Source organism: Gambusia affinis, linkage group LG08 (genome assembly GCF_019740435.1).
Source record: "Gambusia affinis linkage group LG08, SWU_Gaff_1.0, whole genome shotgun sequence".
Lineage (NCBI taxonomy): Eukaryota > Metazoa > Chordata > Actinopteri > Cyprinodontiformes > Poeciliidae > Gambusia > Gambusia affinis.
In genome coordinates this window covers 12,088,299-12,109,272 of record NC_057875.1, presented here as the reverse complement: position 1 = coordinate 12,109,272, position 20,974 = coordinate 12,088,299, and the positions used below count along the sequence as shown (strand labels likewise).

At 35.5% G+C, this 20,974-nt stretch overlaps 1 protein-coding gene across 1 annotated transcript in view; it reads left to right on the top strand.

Moving 5' to 3' along the window:
- shank3a (SH3 and multiple ankyrin repeat domains 3a) overlaps nucleotides 1-20,974 on the top strand; it is a 177,513-nt gene that overhangs the window by 54,352 nt on the left and 102,187 nt on the right. Inside the window, exons 3-4 of the mRNA XM_044123713.1 lie at nucleotides 14,891-15,094; nucleotides 16,946-17,017. Coding sequence (XP_043979648.1) covers nucleotides 14,891-15,094; nucleotides 16,946-17,017 — 276 coding nt within the window. The remainder of the gene's footprint in view (nucleotides 1-14,890; nucleotides 15,095-16,945; nucleotides 17,018-20,974) is intronic.

Below are 20,974 nucleotides of genomic sequence, written 5' to 3'. Positions count from 1 at the left end.
GGTCTCACATGTGTTTTGTCTGAAGTAGACAATTAGTTTACAATTCAAAATTATCGGGGATGAGCTACTCCATGGGGTTCAAAGTTGAAAGTTGTAAAAAGGAAGTAAGGTTTTATTAATTTCCTACTGAAAAGCAATATAGGAAGTAGGTTTAAAATGGGTCCCACCAGAGATCTTGACTGGTTGGCTCTGTCTAAATGAAGACAGAGAGCTGGTATTAGTTCAGAGGTTTAAAGAGTGGAGTTGCTGGCTTAAGTTTGTCACCATCCCACTGATCTTTCTCCTTTGGTTAAGAATTATTGGTGGGATGAAAGAAATGCTATATGGATCACTGCTTTTGCTGAAATCATCTTGCCCAAAAGCCAGAGGTACAGAACATATTTTATCTGTGTGCCTGTTTAAATATTGGAGATGAATTTTAAAATTATATCAACTCTCTAGAGAGAAGATACTATTCTCATTTGCATTGAATTGAGCCAACACCAGTGAACATAGCCTGCTGCTTCAGAATGAGAAAACATTGACAGCCCAAATTCAGCCACACAAACCATAAAAGTACACTGCTTGTATCAAAGTTATAGAACATTTTCTCAAATACAGAAATGAAGTACAGTTATTAAAAGATATACTGATGTGATTAGTACATCAGTTCAAGAAAAGTTCACATGGTTCTGACAAAACCAGGTGTCAGAACCAAGTGACTGGGAGAAAAGAATCCACATTAAAGGTACAGACTGATTGAAAATTACAAGAAGGAGAATTTCTTGTAAGTATTGCTACTGATAGAACTGAAAGAGTTGCATCCTGGCTATTAAAATATTATAACTTACACTGGTTCTAGTTGGACTGCCTTAGAATAAATTTAGGTCATTTCTGGTGGAAAAAAAGTTATATATTTACTTCAAAATTAGGAATTACATCTGGGAATGCCATAAAACCAAACTAAACAAGTTTCCAGTTCTATGTTTAGAAACCTGAGGGATCTGATGATTTATATACTCGGTGACTACTGAGTATATAATGTTTCAAACTTTGAGTAACAATGCATACTCAGGCTACAATACCAACTGAAGGCTGGGATTTATTGATTTATATTTGTTCATGTTTTTATAATGGGACAAACTGAAAAAGTCCTGCAGTGATATCATTGTGATACATCTGGCCAGATAGAAGTAGTGCTTGTTAAAAATAAATAAAAAATAAATACTTGTGTTCTTCTGGAGTGCAAAAATATCTAAACACTACAAAGAGGCTTGTAATGTTTAGACATGTACATATATAATATGATATGTGATGTGTTGCAGGACCAGATTGCAAACAGGTAAACTGAAACTGCATTGCTGTGAGGGAATTTTATAGCGAACAGAAAACCCACAAATAAACTAGAAGATCAAGACACGGAGCACAGACATTAATTATAAGGGAGAGATTCAGCACTGGGCAAAGGAAAAAAAAGAGCTAAAATATTGAGGCAAGGGTTAAGAATGGCATTGAAATCAGATGAGGGAATGTAGAACAGCTGTGGCAAACGAGAGATGAGACTGAGGGAAGGCGACAAAAGCTACGTTCACACAGCAGGTTTTGATGCTCAATTTGGATTTTTTTTCCTGAAATCCGATTTTTTTTTTTTTCATGGTTTTTCATACCACTGCAGCCACACTGACATTTCTGTGTGAATGGTTTACGTCACACAGAAATCTGTGACGTAACATTGACATCACACAGCAGCACACTGTTTACGGAAGTAAAAATGTATGGAGTCGTTTACGTATTGATTTTAAAGGTTATTTATCAACGGGAGCTGACAGTATTGTCACAAGACCATAGCAAGATTAGGAAGCTAATAAAAAGAAAGCACAACTAACAGCATGGCTGTTTGTGAAGCACTGACTGCAGCTTCTGCAGGAAAGTCTGATTGAATGTGTAGTCAGATCCAAGAGTGGTGTGACTGTGATGTGCATCACAGACAAATTTCTCTAACAGGTTAACAATCATAATTTTCAGCCATTATTTATGTCCTGATTTTTCTGGCCTTTTCTGGTGAAAAATTATGATGCATGTCTCACATCAATGACATTACAGGTAAAATGCATCATAACCGTTCAGACTGCAGATGCTTTGAAAAAATATGATGAAAACAATATTGAAAGGGTGAAAGATGCTATTTCTTTAGACTGGGGTCCAAAAGTCTTAAGCTATCACATATGACAAAATAATTTTAAGGGACATTTTACTTATTTAAGCCTGCATAACCATCTTGGGAATGTCTTGTATGAATAAACTATTATCTAGATTTAATAATGAGGACAAGTCTTGCATCTTTCATAAACTAAGACTTTTGTTTGTATAAATAAAGAAAGCATATTGAATTTAGTGAACTGTGGGTTTGCTGCTCAATGGATAAATGGCCAGACTTGGATTGAGTAAAGAGACAGAAAAATAGCCTGAATTCACTTGCCTCTTAAGCACAAATGACCCCAAATAGTGGTGTCAAATGTGCAGCATGAATCACGCACCACTGTCCATAATTAGGTGAAGTTATTCCTTAGCATAGACTGTTTAGTTCCTATTCATACTGTGCATTTCAGGGTGTTTGGATCTTGATAGCAACTGATTTATCCCTGTTAATTGTATCAATGCAGTTTTGCCTCATTGTGTCTGTGGTGTAGGATGTAATGGATCAAATGAAAACTCTCAGATACTATCTTCACTGTAGACAAAATGAATTAGTTGTATAACAAAACAGGCCTGAATGGATGGACTCACAGGATTGCGGTATTTAAATTATGAGACCAAAGCTCACATGCAAGATAATGTAGGGTGACATTCTCTCATTTTAGAACAAATATGTTTGGATGCTGACTGTGAAAGACACAAATGGAGAGACGCTGTGTTTACATTAGTGTGTTCATGGCCAGATGTGGCCTCATGACGTGTTCATTTGGGGCTGCATTGTTCTGTGGTTGAATTGTAGCATGTTGTAAATGGAGGACTAGCTGCCTTTGGTTGCTACTCTCATGTCTCAGTACAATTCACTTCATAAATGATCCTATTAAATTGAGGTTCTTTTAATCTTGCCAAGATACGTTTTCCAATAAGTTTTGTATGTTTTAAGGCAACATTACTCTGTTATCTTTTACTTTTCATCTGAAACACAACACAAATTGTTCGGTTGTTGGCATTTAAACAATGATGTAATGTGAAATTTTATTTTGATGACTGAAGATAAAGAAAGGATAAAGAAAAAGGTTCAAATCCATTTTCATCTTGTTAAAGTCAGTGTTTTTGAACCAGGAATGTGTTTCTCTTTGTACAAACACAGCTGAAACTGATAGGTGACCTCCAGCCATCTCTTATATTTGGAAATTGTATCATCTTTGAGCTTTGTGGCACTTGACTAAGCTACTTTCTGTGGGAATATTCTGTGATGACACAGTATTTTTAAGAAAAAGATTTGTTTGTTCATAGCAATATCATATGACAGAAATATCCCACACTTGTATTGCACATTTAATATTTTTCCTAGTACTTTTGTAGACTTAGATTGCCCTGATATCAGGGCAACATTATGATGACAGGAGAGCAAGATGAGTGCAATACCTTAAAGAGATGGAAAACTGGAGTAAGACTTGACTGTGTTTGTTATTGAAAACCTTCAAGCTTTTCCAAAAAATACCAGAGTATGCCATGATATGATTAGCCTAGATAGACCTCTGTTGCTGTATATGAACATGCAATTTAAGGTATTTTAAGGCTTTTAGTATGTTTCTTAAATTGACTACAAGTTCTTAACATTACAGAAACATTTCATAATCAAAATATAACATCACAATGCTATTGTTGCCTTAATCAGATCTAAGCAACATAATTATAAATTGAATTCAAATGTGTGGTTGTTTCATTAGGAATATATTATGTTATTCTGATATTGTCTTTGAATGATAGAACCACTTTAATGCCTACTCAACTGCGCTTTTTTAATAGCTGTCCAAGTTTAGTTTTTTTTGTAAAAGTATCTTACTAAACTATAACAACATGACCACCTGTACAGGAAGTACTCCTCCTATTCCCCTCAGGGCATCAGCCTACCATGCATGGATAAGCTAGACATAGTATAAAGTGGATCAATGAATGTCTTAATTTAACTTTTTTAGCCTACATTGTCCTCACACAGGCTGCAAGCTTTTCTGCTAGAGACAAAGATGTACATGGTGCAAATAGTTCATTCAGCTACCACAGGCTTTCCCTGATATCCAGTCAGCATCGATATAGCATCTTTTTATTTGTCCTGGACTCTACCATATTGTGGTTTTTATTGTTCAGAGGCCCCTCTGTGTTGCCGTTTTATTTCAGGTGTTATCTTGCACTGCTCTACCACATCTCCTCGGTCTCTAGCAGCTCCAGGTTTGCAAGGTTTTGAATGCAGCGATTTGTTTTCTCTCTTTTTTAAAAGATTTGCCTTTTGTAATTTGCAGTTTTGTCAGCAATGAAACTTATGTGTTGATTCAGTTAATGCTGGCAATAGCTTGTCATTGGAGCAAATGGGCTATACTGTAGCCAGTCTACTCAACACAAGGCATTAATATTTAGAAAATTGTAGTGGCTAACAGGGACAGCAAAAACAGAAAAAGGGTACAGTAATTAAACAAACACAAAAATAAAAAGTACCACATTTAACTTGCCCAATATAGACCACTTTTAAAAAAATTTTTTTTGTCTATTAATGTCACCATTCTTTTGGTACTTTTAGACACCCCATTATATCTTAATATTACAACCCCAACCTAATATGGAGACTATCATGCTTAATTTCATAGCCTTTTGCTTATAGTCTACATCTCTGTTTGTTTTCACCCAGCCTATTGACTAAGAAGACAAAAACCCAAAACAGTGGAAACACTGTGAAGAATAATAGTACTGGACAGTGGCATTTCATTCAATTTGTCAAATCTTTGTACAATTATGCACCCCATCCAATAATATGGTGACTTAACTGTCATTTTTTTAAATGCATCCTCTAAACGATCGAGTTTTGAAGAGACCAAACACATGTTAGCAATATTATTGATCTGTGTTACTATTTCCCTTTAGGGCATTGGTTAGGAATCTGTGCTTCCCCCACATACAGGAGGCTCAGCAGTGTTAATTAGTGCATATGTCATCTGGGCGGTGACAGCTAGAGGTCTTGGGAGATTGAGACTGGGCTACAAGAGAGTCATTACACTCCATCATCTCAGCACTCCCCTGTTCTTTTACTTCACCACCATGCTTTACTCTTCTTTCTTTTCTCTTTCGATGCATCACTTTCTCCTAAAAGGCAACAACAATGCCTTGTCTCTTTCCATTGAGGCACGATGCCATCTGTGCCTTTAGAGATACTGCACTCATGCCCTGCTCCATGCATCATTCCTGCTTGCATAACCACAAACAGAGCCACACAAACAATTCCTCTTAATTAGTGAGACACTTTTGGACTGTGCTTTGAATTCCAATTCGGAATGATGTAATGTGTATTTGTTTACACTATGTCGAACTATTATATGCTTACTGGAACTTATGCTTGTTGTGGCCTTTTTACTTCTTCTCCAGTCAAATATTGTTTTTAAATGCCAGTGGTAATAAACAACCAAGATGTAGAATACTAAAAATATTACTATCATCATCATTATTCTTATTGTTGGCAGAAATAATACACGTCAGCTGTAGAACTTTATGTTTCATCATAGGGTACTTTTTGTAAAGTTATCAGGAGGAGTCGGCACAGGCTCTTGCTTTTATTGCAGGTTTTTGTCAGATGTGATACCTCACAACATCCTTCTTAGTTTATGTCACATAATTACAGTTGTGCAAAACATTTCAGTGTGTTTCAAATAAAGAGACATTAGCACCTTTAAAGCCCATTTAGCTTTAACCTTCAAATGCCCTGTGATCTGTGATATAGTCATTAGCTGAGATTTCTCTTTTTTTTGAGCATATCTGAACCTCATCTTGTGTGACTTTCAATTTCCAAAGTGTCTATCTGTTTATTTCACATCTTTTGTTCTGCACATATTCTGTGTCCACTCATCCTTAATATTACTCTTCTAATTAAACCAGACTAAAAGATCACAGGTTGGCATTTGACAAAAGAGTGTCAGCAGCAAATAGAGACCAAAAGAAGAAAAAAAAGTTACACCCTAGGGTGTCTGATCTAACTCAGAGTTTGAATGAGTTTGACATGAGAGCACACTGATAAAGACACAAGGTTGCCTTGGCTGCAGCCTCTAGCAAATGGGGACCTGGGCCAACACATTCAGTTTGGCACCAAACGGTGATTTAGCATCTCTCAAAAACTGCAGCTTAAATGTTATGGCTTGCCACATCTGTGTGAATTTGTGAAGCACCTCACGTGACTCTCCCCACATATGCCAGTTCTTCTGTCTTGTTCTTCTGCTCTAATTTTCTCATCATAAATTAACCCCCACCACACCGCTTAGGCTTGCCTTGGCTCTTTTTTTATCATCTCATATGATCAGCCATGCAGGTGTGTTACATTAACAAGCCAAACGATGCTTTTGCAGACACTTTGCTCAGATATCTGCAATCATATCTGTAAAATGCGAATGATGCATCTAGGTGTAAATAGAATGAGTATCCTTCAGATCAGTTTTTCTAAAAGAATGCCTTGGAATCCCTGGAGTCTTTAAAACAGCGTGAACAAAAGATTACTCTAGTTGGAGTGATTATGAGTGAATACCATTAATAATTTTGCAAAGCTAATCCATTCAAAGTTCAATTTATTCACATTGAATAATGGCAGCCATACACTTTATGTCTGCGTTCTTAATTAAGTATCATCCTATTTTGACCTACAGTTGAACCTCAGTAAAATAAAACTTTCTTTATTACAGTAATTCACAAAGTAAAATTTGGATGATTATGGCCAGCAGTCATAATCATCATCAAGACCCAACATCCTTTTTTTTTTTCCAGAAAAATCACTACATAATTTAAAAAAAATGCTTTTTAACATCAGAAAAGTCAGACTACTGGAAAGTATGTTCGAATGCATCTTATTCTTTCAAATAAATGATTCTTGGACACAACACTTTACATCAATAAAGCATTTTTGTATTTGAATTGAATTTGAACCAGCTTCTCTTCTCAATAAGGAGAAACAAATTAAGTGTCTACCAGACAATTGTGATGTTGACAGTCTTCTCCTTGATTATGTTGGCTGAATTTTTGTGTTTTTTTGATTAGCTCATCAGAACCGCAGAAATACATAAATCTGTGTTTAATGAACAAATACAATTTTGTAATTTTTAGAACTAATATTACTTGTTTTAACGATTTATATTTTAATTTATGTAGATGCTGCTGCACACCTACCCACTGTTTAGAAAATAAAACTAAAATACTTTTTTTAATTTGCTGAAACCAGATAATCAAATGTTAAAATGCTTGCATTTCTTCCTTACAACAATTCTTAAATAAAGCTAAATAAATGTTTTTCATAAGTTCCACAAAACCATTCTGGCATTTGTTTTCATTTGTATCAAGTTGTTGCGTTATCACATGACTAATAACAATAATCGGAAGATTTTTAACCGTAATTACCTCAGGCTGAAGTGGTCATTAACCCTGTTTAATGAGAGCAGCATCTGCTCCTCTGTTCTGGCTAATTGTGATTGCTTTACATATTTACAGTAACAGCTGATAAGATTGTGCTTCTCCCTTCAAGCCACTGCCATGTTGTGTAATTACTGAATGCGGCCTGCCCCCTCTCCTTGTTGGTGTAAGAGAAAAACTTTTCTTTATGTCAAAAACCTTTTTTTTTTTTCATATAAAATTTCAGGAATCGGTTCAATAAAAGACCAGTTGTTGCCAAAAGAGGAAATCGAGTGCTAACTCTCCTTGTTAAAGTGTGTGGTTTGAATTCACGCACCTGCAAATTTGTACTTTCTTCTCCTTTACATTTTCAAACCTTAAAGGCCATTCTAAGGCTGCTTCACTTCCCTGTTTCATAAACATTGGCAATATTCTCATAAATCTGTTCAATCAGCTGTATCTCTTCTTTCTTAATCTGTTTTACTGGAGGCAGCCATAACCAACCTTGAATTACTTCCCATCTTGTTTTAAATGCCACAAAAATGTATGCCTATGATTTTTAGTTGACAACTACGTAGCAGAAATAAGGTACAAAGAAATTGTCTACTGCATTTACAAACATTTAATCTAACAATTAATACCAGAAAATCTTATAGTTGGAAGAGAGAGAGACTTTTAGACTCAAATTAATTGGTTATAAGCAACACAGACTTCATATAAAAAAAGGAGGAACCACTACAGCTCAGCCTATTAAAAACAGAAGAGGACACAGACAGTAAACCACTTTGTGCCAAACCCCATCAGAGAGCCAGCAATCTGTCACAAAATTACCATGTTTAATACAAATTTGCAAAAACACAGTCATCTACAGTACTGTGAAATAATTCATGTACTCTGAGAAAAATATTATTTCATAAATGCACAGACTGGAGATTGCTGTTGGAAGTATTTGACCTATAAGCTTTTAGACAGCCCAGCGTGAGAATGTATCACGCCCCTGGGATCAATATGACCTCATGGGCTCATGGGCTCATGAGTACCATGCAAAGAGCTGTTAAATCATTATGAAGACTGTCCTGCTGGAAATGCATGGAACGTCATGATATAAATGCTGGCTTCTTTTGTAAAACTCCAACAACAACAAATCTTATACTCTCAAAGATTTAATTTGATTTATTAAAAAGTTTAGATACAAACTTTATTCCTAATTGAAGCTTTTTGCAATTTAAAAACTTTAAAATCTTCAGGAAGCCAAATCTTTACATTTCTTTGATATAAAGTTTTCACATGAGTAGTAGTGGATGCTTGTGCTATTTTAAAATCTATTATTTCTCCCGTACTTTGTGATGTCACCTGACCCCTTCAAGAAATAGAAATGTGAGTTTTTATATTGCAAAAACTCTAAGCAAATACAAAAGCCTTGCCTCTTTGCAATGTATTTTTACTGGCAACAGAGAGTACTAAGTAATGATGAATAAAAATACTTTTTATGAACGATTTATGCCCTTGTTATTAAATTAGCACAATTTGTGCACCCTGTTCAGCGTTTTCTCTCCTGCTTGGCTTTAGTCCTATCTCAAACCAAACAAAGGGGAAGCTTTTACCAAAGTTTTCTATTGCTTCCAAAATTGATCTCAGGTATTCTAAAAACACATTTAGAAATGCAGAAAACTAGCCATTAAGGTTTCTTTAAAGAGGAAAAAAAAAAACTTTCCCCTTCAGAAATTAATCCTAGAAACATTAAGGCAACAACTGGTTTTATTTGTTAGTTTGAGGAGCTCTCCAACTCCATTGTCATTTCATTTAATTGATTGTATAAAAGTGATGCAAATGTACATTTCTCATCTTTGGCTTCTTTGTGTCACTGACCCCAGCTAGCTTGCCTTCCAACTCCACAGGCTTTTAAAGATGATTGGTTTTGAATTGATTCCTAACTTTCTCGATATACATTTGCCACATCAATTACTGCAAACTCTGTCACTGAGTTGGTTTATTTCTTTTATTACTCATTGCTTTGAGAAATAATTGTCTACTTTCCACCACATAATTTTTTTTTTAACTTTCATTCCAAGTATTTTATCAAGTTTAGCTCTGCATTGCAGTTCCACTGCATATCTGCTGAAGGAGCAAAATTCATTCACGGCATTCATTAAGACCTCTGGGGTAGTTTTAGGGAACAGCCTTGTTTTAGGTGTTTCTTAGAAACTAAAGCAAAACAATAGTATATGCCTCTTTTTCAAAGTTCACTTGTACAGGGCTTTAGGAATCATTGCAGTTTCAAACAGAAATGTTGATATATTCTGCTTTGGCAGTCGCTGCACCTTGTCCTCAAGTAACATCAGTCTCTCCCTATCCATTTTCACATTGAGTTCAAAATTCTCTTGCTAACGTTCAAATACTTTCTAACAGTGCTTCTCCTTCACCCTTTGTACACTTTTTTTTTTTAAAACTCTTTCTTCTCTACATCATATAGCCATCTGTCCACCATGGGGCTCAGGTCCTTCAGATACTCTGTTCTTTGAGTCTGCATTATATTGTCAAACCACATCATCAGACACTCATTCAAATCCATCAAAAGTCACTTGTTCAGTATACCTGATTTAGCTATCCTACATATCACTGCACAAATATTTATTTGTATTTCGAATGCTGTTGTCCATGTAGGACGTTTTCATCATATGGTAATGATGTGTTTTGATGTTGTTGATGTAAAGCGACCTTCAGAGTCTTGAAAGGTGATTATAAGTAAAAAGGTATAGAGCGTTGTATAATTTAGACACATTGAGTTAAATAAAACTTTAAAATGTTTTGTTAGTTATTTTCGATCCACTTAGTTACTCAACCTACTAGATTATTTAGATTCTCAGGACCTTTCATGACAACATCTTCATTTGAACTGGTGAAAAATCTAAGCATTTTCTTATATTTAATTTTGTACCAAAAGCTTCTATTAAACAGGCAAAACTTAATTGTTTGCTAAACTCCTCCATCCATCTTCTATACCCTTCATTGTGATTATACCCCTCATTTATAGAAGATGGGCTTAATATTGGTTTAATGCTCTGTGCATGATGCAACCAGGTCACTTTGGCTTTTTGTTTCTTTTGTTTTTCTCTGAAAAGATTTGTTTTTCAGTTGAATTGTTTAGGATGTCACAATTGTTTAACTAAGTTTCAAAGCTATTTTTAATGTCTAAGTTGTAAAGCCATGGTTTTTTAATAGGAGTGTTTGGCTTTGACAGTCACTGTAGGTGCTGAAGGAAACAGCATTTTTCCTGGCTGACAATTTTCTGAGACTGTAATTGAATTTCTTCAAGATGCTTTAGTTTAGTTACCAGAGAGAGTAACACGGCTTGGGGATTTGCAATATGTCAGTGCAGAGCATTGTGCTGACCTCAAAGCACATGAATATTGACACTTTCATGTTTATAGCTATTTCTTTTTAAATATAATAAAATAATTAGACTGTAGTCAATTTGTTAACCAGAAACTTTTTGACTATGGAGTTTAGTCGTGAAATGCAACTGAATACAGCTTCTACTCAGAAAAAAGACTTGCCTAGTTGCCTATTTCATACTCCATTGTTTCAGCCCCCAATGCATGTCCTGAGACATGGACATAGTCAAAATTAATAGCTCTTAATAAAAACAATGTGAATGCAGGTAATAGATCACCTGGTCTATGATCAACACTGGCTATTCCTCCTACAAAAATGATCACTACTTTAGTTTTCTGCTACAGAATCCTTCCTGACTTTCACATGAAAACCACTTTGGTCCTTTTGATAGGGGTAGTCAGTGTTTCAAATAAAGCTGAAGAATTATGTGTTGTGCCACACAATGTGTGTTGGGTTTGACTTTAATACATTATATTTGATTATTTAATTGCATATATTTTATAGTGTTGAACATTTATTGCAATTAATTGCTGTATTTTAATCATACAAAGTCCTACAAAAGAACCTTTGTTGTGTGTTTCTGGAGTTATTCCAGAAACACATAACAATAATAAACATAAAATAAATGGTTATTATTTTATTAATAAATATGTTTATTTTGCTGATACATGGTTTTCAAATATATTGGGTTTATTTGTCTATAATTAGTCAATATGCTTTGACTAATTATAGACCCTGCAATAAGTGTTATTAAAATGTTAATCGAGTCCCACCATTAGGACTATTATATCAGTGTTTGATCCACGCGTACTTGGTGTTCTGAGTGTTTAATTTCTCTCTCACCAGGCAGCAACCTCTGCCGTCCATCCAGAAAATTGTCCTGTGCTCAGTGTTTCATAGTATTTGGTATTCTGTCAGAGGAATGAGAGCATAAAAAGGAAACGAAATGTAAAAACACCAAGTCAGGTTACAAACATGCAGAAGAAAAATTTATATTTGATAGACCACTAGTTTTAAGAAAAGTACAACTTTATGTAATTGTGTAACATTACATACAAAACAAATGTCTTTAAAAACATCTTTTCAAAGCTTCATAAATATTTAGCTATCCATAAATGGTAATAGCAGCAGTTTTGTTTCTTCAAAACCTGAATCGTCATCTGCTGCTAAACAGCTATTAAATACTATATGTCCACATTTTTAAAATGTCCAATAAATGCTAAAGACTTTTAATATGCTTTTTTTTTTTTTTTTAATGTATGACATCTGTAATACTAGGAAAAATCAGCTCCATCTGGATTGAACAGTTTGCTGCTTCCTGACTGGGAGACACAACCAGGCCTACACTCAGCCAGAGAAGGGTGGAGCCTGGAGCTCAGCTCAACACCAGTACTTACACCATGAAATGTTGTTTGCTTAATCTCTGATGAGGTTTCGTTCTTGTTTTTTAGGTGAAATGGAAAATTTATATATGGTTGTACAGTTAGTTTTAATACCATAGCTCACGTATCTAGAAAATCCTTCACAAGTTTTATTCTAAAAGAAGGCTAATTGCACTTTTAAATAACATGAGTTAATTGGTAAGGAATACTGAGTTGGATGAAATTACATTTTGCTATGTTTGCTACATTTGATCAAGACAAAGTGGCACCATAAAAATATTAAATATGTGTTTTTTTAATTTTTTTTATCAGTTTCAGAAATATCTGGCGTTAATATTATTCCTAAATTACTGTGGCAGACATCCATTCTGACACATAGTTGTAGGAAAGGTGAATAATTTGCTAACAACTGTGAAATGTGCCACAATTTTGTTTTGGCTTCAAGCAACAGATCAATAAATAAGTAAACAGGTGTCTGCCCCAAAAATAAAATCTAGAAATGTAGAAATGCATTATTTACTTCCTACAACGTCAACAAATTGGGAAGGTGGGGATGGCAGGGAACAAGACATAACGATTTGAATTATTGGTGTAAAAGGTTTCAGCATATGTCAGTTGTTAATGTTATTTTGTAGCTTGTAGTTGGGAAGAGATGACATAGCATGCTTCCAGGAACTGAACAGTGAAGAGGCACAATTAACTTTCAGGCGATGTCAATAGTGAAAGGTAATAGAATCCAACTGATTACTTAAATGGGTGATTTGATGTGATTTGATCACATGACATTTATCTCATGCAGTTTTAAGTATAAACCCTTTTATCACCTTTTTTTTTTATATGTATCTCGTTTTATCATGCTGAGTGTTTTTAAACGGATTCACAGCTGCGCACATGCTTGTTGACATCAGCATGGGGTTGTTCTGTTGTAATGTAGTGAAAAGATGTGCTTTCAGTTATTGTGTCTGGGTGAATAGGCCAGAGTTGTGATGATGACACAGACAACACTGGTAGATTTTTAACTCGTGGGTTATGTTTCCTCTCTCTCTGCACCATGATGTCAGCTCCACAATGTGGTACGAGATGGAAAATGTGCCTAATGCACAAAGCTCTTCCCCTCTTATTATAGACGAGCGTCTTAAAACAAAGTAAAACTCAATTTTAACTGGAGATATTTTTATGATCATTGCATAAATACATTGGCAAGGCTTTAGATATAGAATATTTATAAATTTGATTACATTTTGTGCATCACATAATAATTCTGTTTTATCTGACTCCAGTTGTTAAGTGGTTGCCGTTGTCATGGAAAAAAAAATACTATTTCCAAGCACTGTTCAGGTAAAATCACTCAATCAGGTTTATTCATATATTGTGCACAATACAGAGAGCTCATAGACAATCAGTAATGAAACAGGTCTGGATTAAAACCTCGCCAATCTCTGTCAGGGAGGGACAACACATGAGTTTTATACCAAAGATAAAGAATTAACAACAAGGGGAGAGACAGTCTGGTTCTGATGCAGCTGTAGAAAACAACTTCCAACCTTCTACATTGTAATCCAAATAATTCTTTTGGTGAGAGTTCATAAGCCTTTCATATGACATGACCAGCAGATGTGACCTTATTGTAATTTTTCCATGACACCGTTTTTCACATCTTTCCCACAGTCATCAACATCTTTGCAGTGTTTCATTTGTGACTAAAACACATCTGCTGCAATGAAAGTATCCATAACACTCTAAAAAGATGTTTTGTAGATACTTGTTAAAACTGTCACTAACAGTTTAATATGAGACAGATAATATTTGAAAAAAATCAAGTTTCTCTGCCTTCCCTGTTCCTGTGCTCCCCGGAATCTGCAGAAATCCATCGCTCAGTTAGAAACAACCAATCAGAACTTGTGTATGTGCTGCTCTGCTGCACCACATCTCCTTCACCACCATGGAGCCTGCTGTGAGTGTGTAGGCTAGTAAGAATGGCCACCGATAAACAATTTTCCTTTGTCAGTCAGATTATCTGTCTCTTATTTTACTGCCATGATAGTATAAGAGAGCGCTGTACTCTTATTATTAAAGCAAGCATAATTGTCGTCCTTAAACTTAGTGAAATTAATGATTTTTTTTTATATGTACGCACTTATATATACTGCAGCTTAATTTCTCTAAGGCCAAGAGCGTTCTGTGAAAACCTTTTTGTTTTAGTTTTGTTTATTTCACTATAATTGTTGTAGCTGGCATTGAAAATGACCTTTTACAATCTGTTTTGGATGGTGTAGTTGCACCAGTGTGAATTACTTATCATTACTGAAGGTCTAGTTATGATTCAAGCTGGTTGAGTCATAGCAAGTTCAATACGTGCCTCACATGACATTTATCTCATGCAGTTTTAAGTATAAACCCTTTTATCACCTAATGGCAATCAGTAAATAGGGACTCTGAAATCTTTTCGATAAAAGCTGGGTAATATTAAAAAGAAAGGGTCATTAATCTTTTTATGTTTTCCTTTTTTCTTGTCTCTGCAGAAATGTTTGAAATTCAACGTGGATGCACCAATATGGCTGTCCAAGCAACGTATCCTGTGTACCCTCAACCAGAGCCTGAAGGATGTACTCAACTATGGCCTATTCCAGCCAGCTTACAATGGCAAAGCTGGCAAGTTTCTGGATGAAGAGAGACAGCTTAGAGAATACCCTTTCCCATCCATTGCTCCTGTACCATACCTAGAGGTAGGTGCTGATCATGTGTATGCATGAAACATTGTGGGCCATGAGCAGGAGAGAGCTAAGGGAAGAAATAATAAGAGTTACACATCACTGTATCATGCATTTCTCTCATGCTCCCAATCAGGATAGTCAGTTCTTAAAAGTCTCAGTTACGAGTTTATGTAACCCACCCATTTTTACTTATAATTTTTAATGTTTCTGAGTTCAACTTAAATTTTAAAAAATGCTGTTTTGTCTTGTTTCCACTCAATCTGTAGCTTAAAATTGAGTGTATAAACCTCTGAATTTAAAGGCACTCCTAAATAAATATTTGGCAAATTCTCTCTCAGTATTGTGCCATTGAACTAAAAGAAGTAATTTTTGCAATTCTAAATGACCTAATGCAAGAGAAGTTTGGTCTGTATATAAACTTCTAGTATCAACTGTATGATCACAAGAAGACTGGATGCTCAAACTGGATTAAAAAGGTGTGCATATGTATGGAACCAAATTGTTACAGGATAAATTTTTTTTAAAATAATTCCTTTAAATTTTTGTTTTACAGCTGAATTGTCAAATGTATATGTCATAATAAAGGTGGTAAACACTAGAAAAACATGGCATTTTATCAAGTGGGCTGATAATTTATATCTGTTCTAAAAAATAAGACCATCTTGTAAATAATCAATAATAGTATGTATTGTTGCAAGAAAATGCGTGTTTTTTGTTGTTGTCCCGCACCGGTTCACAAAGCATCCGTCCCCATGTTTGTTTGTTTGCTGCTGTCATGGGGTGTCAGTCAAACTTCATAACAATAATGCTATTCTCAATGGCATTGTGGTGTTTAGAGCAGCCGTCATCTCTTAGAGATAATTGTAGTGCTTGTCTATCACAGTTTGTGATCTGAGAGAATATCATGCACATAAAATCACTTCACAGAGTGTGGGCTGAAGTTGTCAGGTGGTTTTACGAGAAGTCATGTTTACTTTCAGAATTACCCCCTTGTCAACAGGAACAGAGTGTTATCAAGGAGAAAAACAAGAATCCTAATGACTTTTGACATTACTCTAGTATTTCATTTGGAAATACCTTATGTTATTTAGCTGTATACGGTCTAAATACTATGGTTCAATATAATTGCACTCCTTATGTTAATTAGTTTATACGGACAATTGAAAATGCCAGGAAGACGTGGAGCTTGTCTTTTGTTGCTGCTGAAGTGCTCTGTGGTAGCAAAGCATTAGTGACAGACAGGACTTATTTAAATGTTCCTCTCTTGTTTGATGTTTGTTGAATGGTTTGTAATTGTACTTTAAAAATCTTGCAGTTAAGCTGAATAGGTGTAGATCTAGCAGGGTGTATATTTATATGTCCACCACTGTTCTACTGGAACACTGTGTGTGCCATTGATTGACCTGCATTTAAACCCTCAGGCCGGGACTGTGTAGAGATGATTGACAGGTTTGGATTAGCAACTAAAAATCCTCTGTTCACTTCTGGATTTACTATGTTGGTAAAGTTGAAATTCATTTGTCATTGTTTTGCAATTAAACTTTGTACTAAAGTTTGCATGAGTTATAGGTTTTGGAAAAAAATAATAAACAGAAATGCTGGAAGGGGCTGACAGATGTTAACAGTGATATTTGTTGTTGTCCCCCAGCACATTAAAAGAGTAAAAATGTCTCTGAAAGTACTTCCTGCTTTTTCACCGTTATCCTTTCTCTGTTAAGGGCTAGCTATGAAACAGTTCCATTCATTAGTTTGTCTATGAAACAAGCTAAGGGTTCCTTAATTAATTTCTAATGATTTCAATAATCTAGACAAACAAAAACATTAAACCTAAACTGTCAAATGTGTTTTGCTCTTTTGTTTCAGTTCCGCTATAAAAGACGTGTCTACACACAGACCTACGTAGATGAAAAACAGTTGTCTAAGCTTCACACTAAGGTAAGCTGCAGAGAGAAAGCGCGTGGTCTCAGTAAATGGATGCTTTTTCAACCATTCATTTTAAGATATTTTTTTCTGTTAAGATGCAATATTTTAAAAAATGATATACTTTTTATATGTATATATGACTTGGCTATTTATAACGCTAATTTGTGTGTTGTATGTGTGGATATGATGTCTGCTTTGTGTACAGCAGTTAGGCTGTAAAGAGAGCTTGTAACAATACATTGCATTGCCCATGTGGCCATGGGCAATGCAATGTATCTAAAAATTTTTCTTATCCTGTCAGTTTTATGCAATTTTGTCACAATAAGCAAAATTTTGGTGTTTACTCTGTACACGGTCTGGCGGGGTGACACTGACCCGCGTGCGCTTTTACAAGATTGTTGCTTTGTGTGGTTTTGGAAACTGATGGTCTGGTGGGACAACCCCATCCTGCTCCCTCTTTACCCCACTGCCTGACCCCACTAAAACCACAGGAGGATAAATGCTGATTTTCAGATATCCAGGCATTTTGCTGTACGTAAAATACATGCCTGATATATCTGCGAGGACAGATATATGAGTAACAACAAGTCCTCTGCTGATTTTAGAAAATTTGTTGAAATATGTTTGCCACTCAAGTCAACATGTAAGATATAAAATAGTACTGATGACATTTATAATCTCAAAAGCAAGTACACTCCAATTTGTTTAGCTACACTTACTTTGCTGTTTAAGATGAATCAAAGTATTTCCTTGCTGTTTATCTGTAATTTCATTTAGATATTTGTGTCCTGAGGGATGTTGTTAAGTTTTATTTACTAACATTAATGTCCTGCTCATCAACAGCCATATAGTAAAATCCCTTCTCTGTATTTGATAGTTCATTCATGTGTAATGGAACTAGCCCCTTGAGGCTGTGAACCATTAAGAGGCTTATATGAGGACAATATGTGCTCTTCCACAAAGTTCCCAATTAGATGTCACATATAAATGGGACAACACTGCATGAAAAAATTTGAAACACAGAAATGTTGTTTGGTCATCAATTCAGAAACTAAGTTGGTGAAAAACAGTGAAATCTAGAAATATATATTTTTTCCTCCAAAAGGTAAACTCACATGGATTCATAACATATTTCAACCATTTTTTTGTAATTTTGATAATTATGGCGCACAGATTTGGAATACTTCAGCTAGTGACACTCCTGAGGTATAAAGGAACGCCAGCTTGTTTTGATAGCGTCTTTGTGCTCATCTGCATTGTTAGTTTAGGCTTTTCTCATCTTCCTCTGGACAATACCCCATTAATTTTAAGAGTATATAATTTAGATATCTTTTTATAACAATTGGTTGTCCTCCGATCATCGTAACTCCGCTCAGTCTGCTTAGACTGCTCCAGTCTGCTGTCTGTAGTGACTCCCAGAAATTTAATTTCTTCTGCATTTTAATATAACATATGCTTTTTTCTTTTTAAAATTAGTAAAGCATTTTCTTTTTTTTTACTTTTTCATGATGTTCTAATTTTTTGAAATCTACCTGTACTGATTGGAGTGATGTTTTTGTGTTAGTTCAGATATGAACAGAGCGCAGATGGGCCAGACGGCTACAGTAATCTCTGTCTCCACATTGTAAATCTGCAGGCTTTGGTTAACAGATTCGAAGGGGTAATTTTGCCAGATACTGGTTTCAACAAAGAAAGGTGGTCAGAAAGGAAAACATAGAGCAGAACATAGACCCGCTCTTTAATTCTGTTATGAGTTTTAGACAGTCTGGCAGAGTGTGAGCATAGACCTTTCTCACAGCAGACTTTTTAATTTGTCACAGTGGGAAATGCACAGATGGAATTAATAACACTAATGATGGCTTAGTTGCCTTCAGTGTCCCAGTAAACCATGACTGTGAACCAGCATGCTCAAAATAAGACCTCCACTAAGTGAAATAAAGAAATTTTCTCTGATTTGAGGTTTCAGTCGCACTCTTACCCCTTTCTCTTTGGCGTTTGTATATTGTTCTCTCTCTCTGTGGATCTTTTTCAGATGTTCTGTTGTATGACCGCTCGTAAAGGCTTTAAACATACGGTATAGTGTTGTAAAAAGCCTTGTGGATATGCAAAGCTGTGTAATTAGGGGAGAATTTGAACCCAATTTGAGCCTGAGTGCATATTCATGTTGTAAGTGGGTGTGATAAGTGGAACACAGAGAAAATTTACTGCAAATGCATTAAACCTCATCAGATGGCCAGAGGAATTAGCATTGTGAATTTATCTAGTTGCTGTTTTTCTATCTGTCACAAAAACCTTGTCAGCTGAGTTTTAATCAGATATTAACCATGCTGCATATTATTCTGAAAGAAACAGTAAGCAATCCATTTCTGCATTGTGTTCTAGTTTTGATATTGATTTTCACCGTGACTTTACATATTTCTGGCATATTGTCCCAGAATAAGGCTTGTTATTGTTTGTGACAAGCTGAACTTTATGACATGCTTGCAGTTCCCATTATTGCATTTGTTGTCCCATTTTTATGTGATATCTCCATCTTGCATGGAATAATAACAGCATAACTTTCCCACTCAGTATGTGTTCACCTGTACTGGTGCATGCAGTCTGTACTTCAAGTTGTGTTGTACCCATGTAAAACTTTTTGAAATCTATTGTACTCAGTCTGTGTGCCTTTTTTCGTTTAGTACATCACTTCCTTTGATGAGTAGTTTGTAAAACGAGTAAAAAAATGTTTAGAATTTTTCACAATGTGGCTATTAAATCCCCATTTGATTTTCACCCAAATTATGTAAAAATTTGGATCTATTAAAAGTCACCACGTTCATCTTTCTACTAAGGGAGCTGGATGACAAAAATTTTCTTTTTTGTCATCCAGCGCATCGACTGACTCCTCCCATTCATGTCTCCAGTAAAGGGCTCGACACCTGGAAGGTGATGTCACTCCCTCTGCATTCAATAGGAACTTGTGCAATGAGATGCCAATCATTTGCGTTCCTCCTGACAAATTTGTGCATGTGAAAGATCAAGGTGGTACATGTAGGTTTGCGCACACGTGTTTGTGATGTGACACAAGAACATTGGAAAATAATTTGTCGTTGTTGTTGCTATTGCGTGGGTTTCACCCCAGGTGGCCATGACGTTGGCCTTTTGCTGCCGTTTGTCACTTGCTGTGTGTCGAGCCAGTAAGGATGAATGAATTCTTGCATCAGTTAACTTGCCAGGCAGATGGTGTCATACCACAAAGTGTTATTCAGGATTGTGATATTTAGATACACAAGAGATATAAACAAATCCGTTTAAAAGTCTGTTTCTTTTTTCAGTTTGATGAGGTTCATATTTGCCACTCATAAAATATTTTGGCTATATCACTTTTAAGTATTTGTGATTGGTCTGTGATTTGCAATTTGAACTCGTAATACGTTAGCTAACCAAAACAACTTCTCTTCCTCTGACGTCAAATCAGAGAAACCTTTCCTGTAACAATAATTTACAGTAAGACAGTCAAACAAATCCTGGATGTATTGCTCCATAGATGACAAATTATTTCTAAAGTGAGTTTTATTGATAATACAAAAAAGTAGCCTTAAACTCTTCATTTTTTTCCACGTGAACCAATGCTGTGTGAGGTTTCTCATTTATCAAAACTGTGGAGCCCTGTTATTTTATTTATTTATTTTCAATTTTGGACACTGTTGTTTCACTTAGCTTTTATTTCTGCACAATTCAGTCAAGGTCAGTCAAATAAACATACTGTGGCAGATACTGAAAGTCAGGACACGGGGATTGTTTTCTAAGTCCAAAGTCACCGTTTCAACTTTATTAACAACTTCAGCTGTAACTTTGAACAGTGGCCTCTAATTTTAACTGGATTCTTGCCGATGGTGCCTCAGCACTGTCCACATCCATTGCCAGACAATCAGCCAAATACAGACTGGTAATCTCTGTGTTCACATGACAGTGACTGCATGTACT